At 40.6% G+C, this 12,202-nt stretch overlaps 2 protein-coding genes across 2 annotated transcripts; both read right to left on the bottom strand.

Annotated features, from left to right (window-relative positions):
• Positions 1-1,974: 1,974 nt before the first annotated feature.
• LOC125312507 (probable carotenoid cleavage dioxygenase 4, chloroplastic) lies at positions 1,975-3,134 on the bottom strand. Its single transcript, XM_048285271.1, has one exon. The coding sequence runs from the start codon at positions 3,112-3,114 to the stop codon at positions 1,975-1,977; it is 1,140 nt and encodes a 379-aa protein (XP_048141228.1). The 5' UTR covers positions 3,115-3,134.
• Positions 3,135-7,012: 3,878 nt separating this feature from the next.
• LOC115756606 (probable carotenoid cleavage dioxygenase 4, chloroplastic) lies at positions 7,013-10,553 on the bottom strand. The gene is made up of 2 exons (XM_030696441.2): positions 9,788-10,553; positions 7,013-8,256 (listed from the first exon to the last, which is right to left on the bottom strand). The coding sequence occupies exons 1-2, from the start codon at positions 10,446-10,448 to the stop codon at positions 7,127-7,129; spliced, it is 1,791 nt and encodes a 596-aa protein (XP_030552301.2). The 5' UTR covers positions 10,449-10,553; the 3' UTR covers positions 7,013-7,126.
• Positions 10,554-12,202: the final 1,649 nt, after the last annotated feature.

The raw sequence follows: 12,202 nt of genomic DNA, 5'->3' as shown, positions 1-12,202 counted from the left end.
TGAATCGTTCGATTTCCTTGTCTACAGTCCTAAAATTGTTGGAACAAAGACTTGTTCATAGTCACGTGGAAGGAACCGCATCTTGAGCATCTACTTCATCCGACTCCAAGTTTAGATAGGAGCCTTGCCTTGATGGCGATAGGATAATTGCGTTTGTTCCCACCACGCCAAGGCACCACCCTTCAATTTGTAAGCCACCAGCTTCACTTGGCGGTCCTCTTCAATATCCATGGCGTCGAAGAATTTCTCGACTTCCCAAAGCTAATCAATGAAGTCTTCAATATTGAGATTACCATTGAAAGTAGGAAGATCAACCTTATTGTTCGGGGTCTCGTCGGTATCCCCCTTGTCGGCGGCCTCCACAAACAGGCTTATCCTAGGAACTCCCCTTGTCGGCGACCTCCACGAACAGGCACATCTTGGAATTTTTCCTCATCTTATTCTTCAGAATCCTCGACATAATCTTGTCACCTTTGTCGGGGATTTGCCCCACATCCCATAGCTACTTCTAGAACGCGATCGATCGGGACACGTTCGGCCAAAAGAATGTTGTGGTTAGGGTTAGGGTTTGTAGACAACCGTTGGATTGCGGCAAGCAATTCTTGCATCGTACATTGGCTGTCTTGCTAAGCTCGTCGAGTTTCCTCAACAAACTAGGTAAACTCCTCTCATGTAACAAGCTCGTTGGCACGGCCCTCGGCTACGGAGGTATTTCTATTCACGTTATGAGACATCCTCACAGGGAGAACCCGGCTCTGATACCAAATAACGCAGTGGAAGTGATAATTGGAAAAGCTTTCCAAAGGGTAAGTTGAATTTGATAGAATGATAACGTAAAAATTACATAAGGCGGACGTCCATTATATAGATAGGATTTCTTTAGGAATTAGAATTACTCAAAGATAACATTAAATGAATCAAATCTAATATAATCAAATGGAATCCAAATTAAATATTGTGATTATCTATATCGCTAAGTTTTCTAAAATTAAAAAATTACCCGAAAACCTATCTAAACGACTCTGAAATGCGAAAATCCATCATACATCATAGCAAAGCGGTGGTTATTAATCAGAAGGCCATTTCGCTTCAACTGACCAAATTTGAGCGCAATCAGAGCTCGCCGGCCCCATATCGGTGAAATCTGCCTAATTTCTGACGATCACGTTTTTTCAAAAAATCACTCGGCAGTTGTTCTACATCATCTCTATCCTTTCATTGCCAAAGTGTCAATATAAAGGTAATGTGTTGCATGAACAATTCGTTCATGTTTGATTACTAAGGGCGAGTTTGGTAACGTTTTTTATTATCTATTTTTTCTATTCTTCTATTCCTCGAAATAGAAATCCATTTTGAAACTTGAATTGATTTTTTGTTCCTGAGCATAGAAACAAGAAGTAAAAAAAGTGGCTCTTTGTTTCCGCGAACAAAAAGAGAAATGATGTCATTTTAAAAAAATAAGTTCAATGTGACTTAATGCTTGTCTTTACAATCACGAGTCTACCGCCCCCTGTACCAATCATCGATCACTGGTCGCCGTTGCCTCCACCGACTTTTTTATGATTAAATAAAAATATTGAGATCAAAATTTTTAGGGATATACCAACCACTTTTTTTTTTCCATTTCGGAAATAGAAATTTTGTGCAATTACGAAACACGTTCTTCTGTTTAGAAATTGTTCCCAAGAACATAATCAGAAAAAATCATTTCTGCTTAGAAATTATTCACGGGAACAAAAACATTGTTAGACGCACCATTCCGATATTGAATACTTCAAAATTTTAAATTTTCTAGGGTATTTCCTAGCTTAAAATCGATATAATGTGCAAGCACACTTCTAAATCCTTAATTTTATTAATTGGTGCGGCTTAAAAAAAGTTACATCCTTTGTCATATTATCATGTAACGGTCTTCTTCGCTCATGATATCATAACTTGTAATGATTAGCTTAGTACCATTTCGATCTATATCCTTCAACTTAGGTCACTATCCCTAACGAAAATTCCATGGAAGCCATAAGGAACGTGCTGGGGTAGCCTCACCGCGGCCACCACATTAAGGTCTGGCGACTTGGCATCCATCATCAAGAACCTCGTCTCGCTAACTTTCTCGTCGTGGACGTGGGACACGATATGCCCATCGTCCTCCTTGGCCTCTGGATGTTCGGGATCCCTCGCCACGAAGAACGGCTCGCCTCCATAGCTACCTGGCCCATAATTCCGACTAGTGACCACGCATCTGTCGATACCCACTCGTTTCGCCAGATCTAGTTTTCCCACCACAGACATTTTCGGCATTGGATCAGCAATGCCTGCATATACATATCTACTATATTTCCCTATATACGCAGGATTTATCGCCGGAAGATCCAAATTCATAGCTGAAATCGGTCGCCTCGACGCCCTTCCGTCCTTGAGGTTGATCGTAATCTTCTCCATTAAGCCATGGACAAGGTCCAACCTCTCCAAAAAATGTTCAGCTGACATTATGTTTGATGCCACCGTCACCACCACATCATTGCCATCATCGTCTTCTTCATCCCACGCGTTCACAATGTGCATGATATTGCAGCCCGGCACATCGAACCACCTCATCTCGCACCCGCTTCCCGCGTCTCGACGGACGATCCCAATCCTCGGCACTTTGCGCGGGTTCAGGCCCACTAAGGATCCTCCCAACACCACTCCCATGGGGTTCACTCCCATCTGGGTGTCGGGGAACACAGTATACTTCCTCGTAATGGCGAAGTCGTGGATGAAAGGCGGGCAGGAGAGGGAGAGGACTGGCATGTCGGTATGTTTCACTCCCTCCCGGTCAAACTTGAAGAAGGTCTGAAAAGGAGGGAAGAAGGGGTTATAATTGTAAGCGTAGGCTTCACCGGTTTCTGGGTCCACCTTGGGATGGGCGGTCATGCTCACGGAAAGCACGCCGTCAAAGTCGTGCCGACCGAGGGTCTCGATGTCGCCATCCGGCGTCAAGCGCGCGGAATAAGGGAGGTCGGACTCAACGAGCGCGCAGAGGCCGTTGCCAAAGAAGGCCAAGCCGATGTTTGCTTGACCAAAGCCATTGAAGGGATTGAATTGACCTGCAAGAGTGTGCGAGGCAAGAGTCATTCACAGCAAGCATAGAACCACATACATAGTAAGGTTAATCTTTTTGGAATAGCCTGCATACGCTCTTTCTATGCTTATTAATTTATGTGAAGGGAGCTGCTAGCCTAATAGTTAGGCTATCAGTAGCTTCCTTAATTTATTGTGTCAACTAAAACCGTCAAACAAGGTGGGTCGGATTAAGTTTCGATCAGATCATAAAGGTTCGATACAAATATATCCATTTAATCTGTTTATGACCCATTTATTACAATGCAAATCTAATCACTCATACCCGATCCGAGTCATATCCAATCAATACCAAACTGAATTTATATTCCTAAAACACATGCATATTTAATTCAGTCTAGAAAAACTCGTAGCTAAATTGAGGTGAGAGTGCGGAATGAGTGAACGTGCGAGATCGAGTGAGGGCGAGAGAGAATAAAGAGAGAGTCATAAAAGTAGATTGGGTCCAAGTAAGTTGTAACCCCATTTATGATCCATTTGACACTCATTTTGTGTTTAAACCCCATTTATGACCCATCCATTGACTTTGTGCGTGCGCGCGTGTATAACCCATTTTGACAGATTTAATGCTGACGAAATATGTCAAGGCGCACATAAAGTGGGGTATATAGTCATTGAATAAGGTTTTCGACGTGGTTTTTTCTATTCATGAATCTATGATTATCTCTATCGACCATATTCATTATTGAATGGGTCCAAAGTGCTTTTAGCCCGGTGTGTATTCTATTTTATTAGTTGTCACAACTAGAAGCAAATTAAGAGAACACTATAACAAATGTGTGAGGTACGAAATCTAATTTACGAAATGAACTTATATGACTGATAAGACAATACTCAATAATGGGTGTATATAGATATGGCCAAATGGAACCGTGGGCCCCGAACGGCCCGTTAACCGGGCCCATGGTTCCAACCTGGAACCGGAACCGGGCCTCAAGAGCCGGTTCTGATTCCATAATTTTCGGAACCGCCGATTCCGACTTGTTTAAAAAAAGAGAGGGGGGAGGCCTGAGGGAAAAGAGCCGTTGGGCTTGGGAACCGGCGGTTCCGAACCGGCCATGTCTAGGTGTATGAGTCTGGTCCATATATAAATCAACACCGACAGTTTGACATAATTTTGAGTCGATTAAATTATTCTTGAGTAACTAGTAATATTTGGTGTGAATAAAGGTTTTCCTTACTATAAGGATCCATTTGTCTCAATTAACTTGTTTCCTGGTTGGAGAGAAATATCTTCATGAAAATCGCTTTAAACAAGCCCCATCTTTCTGCACCAAAATCACTTAACATTCTCTACTTTGAAAACCCTAATTTTGCATCTGGGGACGAAGCTCCATAGCCAGACCGGGTTTACATTCTTTACTTCCCTAACCCCACCATTTTGAATCTGAAGATAAAGCTCCATAATATATAGATATGGTCAAATTACCCTTCCCAGAGAAAATGGAGGAAAAAAAGAAAAGAAAAACCCTAGTACCGAATTGTCACAAAACCTAATTGCCAAATAGCCAATTCCTAACTAGTCTCTCCACTCCGACAACGTTCTGCGAGGGGATTGTCCTTTGTTTGGCAAACTCAATCCAAAAATTTGGGTCATGAACCAGGCGAGACTACATGAGTGCAACCTCGACTTTAAACAATTAGGGATATGCGCTCAACATCAATAATGTCTCACCGACCGGTGACCACCCTTGCTAAAAAAAGAGCGGTACGCCGAGACCATTCCTTCACTGAAGCCTGAGAATATATTGGGAAGCACAAGAAAGTCTGCCTGAATTAGCATTCATGTATATTGGGTTTTTTTCAATATTTAAATTAAATTAGTCAAATCGAAAGTTTATGACTGAATTAGCATCCGCACAATATTTTTTTTTTTTGGTAAATTCCTTCCTTGCTAACAAAACTTATTCTCATCATTTTTATGGGAAAACGAAATGGTTTGTAAAATTTATGGAATTATTCTTTCCAATTTGCTTGGTTCATTAATGAATTAAGTTTCTTTCCCTTGTAGGAATGAAAGACTACTTCTCCATTTCTGGTTGATTACAAGATGGGAACGAGATGGTGTGTGATCATGGATCAACAGAAAGATGGTCTCTATGATGGTCCTATTTACAGTATCTTTTCTTTGGGTTATTGCAGATGCGTGATCCGAATTTTATTTATTCGCCTTATCTACTCAAGTTGTTGGGTTTTTCCTCTCTCTCTCTCTCTATTTTTTTTTTTTTCTCATGGAATAGAGAGCCAGCTACAAATAATGCTTTTGGGTGGGTATTTATTTAGCTTTTCCTGTCTAGCATTATCAATCATATAGTCGTTTTTTTCTCTCGTGTTCTGCTCAAATTATTGCCCCGATGCCGCCGATTGGATTCTTGTCTGTCTGCATGCTCCGGAAAATTATCACCAATCTCATCCGCATAGAGTGGTGCTAGGCTAAAACTGAGGGATGTAGAAGATATTTTTAAAAAATGATTATGTATATGGCTTATTAAAATGAATGAACGAAAAATATTTCATCGTCTACGCAAACATTCAATCATAAATTATTGTCGACTGTATTGACTAATTATTTCAAGCGGTACACGCAATCACTTTTAGGAAAATATTTTTCAAATCACTTAGCTTTCGCGAGGCAAACAAAGCCTTAGGGTGCTTATCATTATAATCAAGAAAACAAATAAAAGTAAGAGATTATAATGACCCTCCTTTAATCATTGAACACAGTGTATGAGAATCGACGACAACGCATCCATGTTTGCGTGCTTCATTGAGGACAATAACATAATTGTCACGATACTTTTAAGCTTAATTTCTGAAGATTATGTGACCGAGATGAATAACAAACACTTTCGATATATGGTTCTAGACAAATTAATTCCACTTAACCACACTTTCTAATCCCTTTTTCTTTTTCGTTAATCACAAGAATTTCCAGCACATTAATTAAATAATCTCCTTAGAAAGCTTGTTCTTTTTACTAAAATAAGGCGGACCAAAGACGATTCCTAAAATATTTGCTAAATGAGAATCATCCGGATCTCTTCTTTTTGGTAAAATGTGTCGATCTATATAAGTATAATTAATTCGAAAGCATATTAGTTCAAGAAAAATTCGAAAACAAAATAGTTTATTTCTAAATATAGCATAGTGCATATTTCAATTTTCTTTTTTCTTTTTAATTGCGCCTTCTACAATGCTGGTCTTTTTCCTTTCATTGCCAGAGGGTCGAGATAAAGGCAATGCGTTGCATGAACAATTCGTTCATGTCTGATTAATAAGGACACGTATGATAACGTTTTTGATTATTTTTTTTTTTGTTCCTTTATTCCTCAAAACAGAAAAATAATAGAAATCCGTTTGGAAACGTACATTGATTTTTTGCTCTCGAGGAGAGAATAAGAAGTAAAAAGAATTTCACTTCTTTGTTCTCACGAACAAAAAGAGAAATAATGACATTTTAGAAAAACAAAGTCAATGTGACTTAATACTTGTCTTTACAATCACGAGCTTACCGCCCTTGGCGACAATCCGTAATCACCATTGCCGGTCACCGATCACCGCCGCCTCCACATATATATTTATAGTTAAATAAAAAAAATTGAGAACAAAATTTTTAGAGTCGTACCAAACGTATTTCTTTCTTTTTCTACTTCGGGAATAGAAATTTTGTGTAGTTATCAAATGCGCTCTTCTGTTCAGAAAATGTTTCCGTGAACGGAATCATAAAAAAATCATTACCGATTGGAAATTGTTCCCGAGAACAGAAACGTTGCCAAATGCACCACTCCGTTATTGAATACTTCAAAAATACAAATTTTCTAGAGCATTTCCTAACTTAAAATCGATCTAATGTGCAAGAAAATTTTTAAATCCCGAATTTTATTAGTTGGTGCGGGTAAAAAAAAGTTACATCCTTTGTCACATTATCATGTAACTGTCTTCTTCGCTCATGATATCATAACTTGTAATGATTAACTTAATACCATTTCGATCTACATCCTTCAACTTAGTAACAATCCTGGAGCTTATTTAGGTCACTATTCCTAACGAAAATTCCATGGAAGCCATAAGGAACGCGCTGGGGTAGCCTCACAGCAGCCACCACATGAAGGTCCGGCGACTTGGCATCCATCACCAAGAACCTCGACTCGTTAACTTTCTCATCGTGGACATAGGACACGATATACCCATCGTCTTCCTTGGCCTCTGGATATTCAGGATCCCTCGCCACGAAGAACGGCTCGCCTCCGTAGCAACCTGGCCCATAATTCCGACTAGCCACCACACATCCGCCGATACCCACTCGTTTCGCCAGATCTAGCTTTACTATCCCGGACATTTTTGGCGTCGGGTCGGCAACCCCTGCATATACATATCTACTATATCTCCCTATATACGCCGGATTTATCACCGGAATATCCAAATTCATAGCCGAAATCGGTCGCCTCAACGCTCTTCCGTCCTTGAGGTTGATCGTAATCTTCTCCATTAAGCCATGGACAAGGTCCAACCTCTCCAAAAAATGTTCCGCTGACATTATGTTTGACGCCACCATCACCACCACATCATTGCCATAATCGTCTTCTTCATCCCATGCGTTCACAATGTGCATGATATTGCAGCCCGGCACATCGAACCACCTCATCTCGCACCCGCTTCCCGCGTCTCGACGGACGATCCCAATCCTCGGCACTTTGCGTGGGTTCAGGCCCACTAAGGATCCTCCCAACACCAGTCCCATGGGGTTCACTCCCATCTGGGTGTCGGGGAACACAGTATACTTCCTCGTGATGGCGAAGTCGTGGATGAACGGCGGGCAAGAGAAGGAGAGGACTGGCATGTCGGTATGTTTCACTCCCTCCCGGTCAAACTTGAAGAGGGTCAGAAATGGAGGGAAGAAGGGGTTATACTTGTAAGCGTAGGCCTCACCTGTTTCTGGGTCCACCTTGGGATGGGCAGTCATGCTCATGGAAAGCATGCCGTCAAAGTCATGCCGACCGAGGGTCTTGATGTCGCCATCCGGCATCAAGCGCACGGAATAAGGGAGGTCGGACTCAACGAGCGCGTAGAGGCCGTTGCCAAAGAAGGCCAAGCTGGTGTTTGCTTGACCAAAGCCATTGAAGGGATTGAATTGACCTGCAAAAGTGTGCGAGGCAAGAGTCATCAAGAGTCATTACCAACAAGCATAGAACCACATACGTAGTAAGGTTAATCTTTTTGGGATAGCCTGCATACGCTCTTTCTATGCTTATGAATTTTTGGGTAGGGAGCTGCTAGCCCGATAGTTAAGTTATCATGCTAGCAGCTTCCTTAATTTATTGTGTTGACTAGACCCGTCAAACAGGTGGGCGATTAAGTTTCGATCAAATCATAAAGGTTCGATATAAATAGATCCATTTAATCTATTTATGACCCATTTATTACAATGCAAATCTAGTCACTTATTCCCGATCCGAGTCATATCCAATCAATACCAAACTGAATTTATATTCCTAAAATACATGTATATTTAATTCAGTCTAGAAAAACTCATGGCTAAATTGAGGTGAGAGTGCGGAATAAGTGAACGCTCGAGATCAAGTGAGGACTAGAGAAGATGAAGAGAGAGTTATAAAAGTGGATTGGGTCTAAGTAAGTTGTACCCCCATTTATGATCCATCCGACACTTATTTTGTGTTTAAACCCCATTTATTCTCTCTCTCTCTCTCTCTCTCTCTCTCTATATATATATATATGTGTGTGTGTGTGTGTGTGTGTGTGTGTGTGTGTGTGTGACCCATTTTGACAGATCTAATTCTGACGAAACATGTCGAGACGCACATAAAGTGGGGTATATAGTTTTCAACGAAGTTTTTTCTGTTCATGAATCTATGATTATCCTCATGGACCATATTCAATCTTGAATGGGTCCAAAAGTGCTTTTAGTCCCGTGTGTATTTTATTTTATTATTTGTCACAACTAGAAGCAAATTAAGACGAACATTATATTAACACTATAACAAATGTATGAGGTACAAAATCTAATTTATGAAATGAACTTATATGACTGATAAGGCAATACTCAATAATGGGTGTACGAGTCTGGTCCATATATAAATTGACATTGACAGTTTGACACAATTTCGAGTCGATTAAATTATTCTTGAGTAACTAGTAATATTTGGTGTGAAGGAGCTTTCACCGAAAATTTCTCTTAGCCTTAATAAAGGTTTTCTTTACTACAAGGATCCATTTGTCTCAATTTACTTGTTTCCTGGTTGGAGAGAAATATCTTCATGAAAATCGCTTTAAACAAGCCCCATCTTTCTGCACCAAAATCACTTAAACATTCTCTACTTTGAAAACCCTAATTTTGCTTCTGGGGACGAAGCTCCATAGCCAGACCAGGTTTACATTATTTACTTTCATAACCCTACCATTTTCCATAGTAGATAGGTATGGTCAAATTACCCTCCCTAGAGAAAAAGGAGAAAAAAAGAAAAGAAAAACCCTATCACCGAATTGTCACAAAATCTAATTGCCAAGTAGCCAATTCCTAACTACATTGTGTGTTTGGCAAACTCAATCCAAAAATTTAAGTCATGAAGTAGGGGAGACTAAATGAGTGCAACCTCGAGACTTTAAGCAATTAGGGATATGTGTTTAACATCAATAATGTCTCACTGACCGGTGACCGCTCTTGCTAAGAAGAGAGCGGTACGAGCCACCGAGGCCATTCCTCCGCTGAAGCCCGAGAAGATATTGGGAACCACAGGAAAGCCCAGATTGTGCTCGACGGTGTACTTGTTCGTCTTCACGTATCGGCTACAGAACGTGGCACGGCCTCGAGAGATCCGAATGGAGTGAAGCATGCCATCGCCGTCGAAGAGATGATAGGCCCCACGGGGGACGAACTGCGGGTTCGGGCCATTGCGGATGTATGCGCCATCAAGGCACTGCGGTAGCGAGCCCTCCAACACCTCGCACTCGGTAGGAGGGAGCTCATCGACCGGTGCAAAGTTCCCGGAGAGCACAGTTCTTGGGTCAAGGGACGGCTTGATAGGAGGGTCCAAGAAGTCTACTATGATATCATCTAGCGCTTTAAACATCAACGCCGGCAGTGAGGGGCTCTCTCCCTTCTTGCGTGATGTCGGCGAAGGAACATGGGACTTTGAGGATTTCGGTTTTCCTCCAGTTCTATTGGAGGATATGGTGGTGATATAAGCACAAGACGAAGACGACGGCAGCGGCAGCAGCGCTGGTGGTAATCTCACGGTTGACATGGGCAAAGCTTTGGTGATCAACTGATGTTTAATGTCTCGGACGAAGGAGGAAGGCAAACTATCCATTTTAATGAAGTTGAGGACCAAGAACAAGAGAGAGCTAAGGAAAGAATTCAAAAAGATTGAAGTTACGAGAGAGAGAGTTCTGCAAGGGGCCAGCGAAACCTAGCGTGGTGCAGTCCTCAATTGGGTAAAAAGATTGAAACTTGCTAGTAGATACATGCACGTGATTTTATCGACAATAAAAGAGACATAAACGTGATGTTGTCGGCAAAATAAAAGAGTGGCACGACTTGGTTACAAAAAAAAAAAAAGCTAAAGAACACTAGAAGTGTCAAAACTTGTGTATGACGCTCATTTTAATGCCAAAACTTTCAAAACGATCACTTAAGTGTCAACTTTTTTAAAAAACGATCACTTAAGTGCTAACTTCTTTTAAAAAACGATCACTTAAGTACCAACTTTTTTAAAAACGATCACTTCGATACCAACTCCAATTTGAGCCGACTTAGCTTGTCAGAAATTCGACACGTACTATTTTTTATTAGTATTTGCGCCGACATGGCTCGGTGGAGTTGATACTGAAGTGATTGTTTTTTTTTAAATTACAATTAAATTATCGTTTTTAAAAAAATTTGACACTTAAATGATCGTTTTGAAAGTTTTGGTATTGAAGTGAGCACCGTACACAAAATTTTGTACTTGTAATGTACTTAAGCTCCAAAAAAAGAAGTGGAGTGACCCCTGTAACATTACCCTTTTGTTAATTCCCAAAAGTGGGGTTGAATACACAAAAGGAAACGAAAAAAGGAAGTGGACTTCAGCCTTTTGAAAAGGCACGCATGGACAAGAAAGAGAACAAGATAGAATCAAGGAGAAAGAAAGGGAAAGGAGAGGCAGAAGGGAAAAAGAAAAAGGAGAAGAGGGACTCGCGCATACAAACGCCGCAGACACCTTATCAAGCCGGATTTATTTCGATTCGCAACACTCGGTGAAAATTCAAACCCTTTTTTCGTCTAATCGGAATAATTATCGAAATTAAGCCACAAATTCAATTGGGAAAAATTATCTGGAAATTTTTAAACTTATTGCACTTTTTGTCAATTCAGTACTAAACCTTTTAATTTTGTCAATTGATTCATAAACGTTTTCACGTTTTGCCAATTGAATCCATCCAATCAATTTTGATAGGAAATCGTTGACGTGCCACATGGCATAGCTAGTGATGCGTGCACGGGATGGGCCAAATGTTATGATGGATGAAGGAATGGAGGATAGAACAGAATGTATTAGACGAATGCCAATGGATGAATGCGAAATGCCGGACAGATAAGATCTACACCGAGGCACAAAGAACACGCCACCAACCAACAATACAGATCATAATTGACGAAGCTCACCACGACGATCTAAAGGCAACGCCATCGACTAAGGATGGAAGGCTTAGGGATATAAAAGCTCACCACCAAGGCCTAAAGTATATCCACTAGCCAAGGATAAAGAGCTATTTGGCTCATCTCTAAGGAGTAATTCACTCTTCAAGGATAAAGAGACCAAGGAGTTATCCACTCTCCAAAAATATTAACTTAACAAAGAAAAATCTCACAAGTTTTTATATTCATCAAATCATCAACAAGTCTGCGTTGTAATTGAGATTCTGTCTCTATTTATAGAGGGACTAGGACATAGAAAATAGAAAAAATAATAAAAACTCCAACTAATAAAGACATAGAGACTAGACGAATATAGATACTCCTTGAACAGTAAAGACACATGGGAACTACCAGAATATTAAAAAGACACGAGAACTAGAAAACAAT

This window comes from Rhodamnia argentea, chromosome 9, assembly GCF_020921035.1.
Source record: "Rhodamnia argentea isolate NSW1041297 chromosome 9, ASM2092103v1, whole genome shotgun sequence".
Classification (NCBI taxonomy): domain Eukaryota; kingdom Viridiplantae; phylum Streptophyta; class Magnoliopsida; order Myrtales; family Myrtaceae; genus Rhodamnia; species Rhodamnia argentea.
This window is presented reverse-complemented; position numbering and strand designations above follow the sequence as displayed.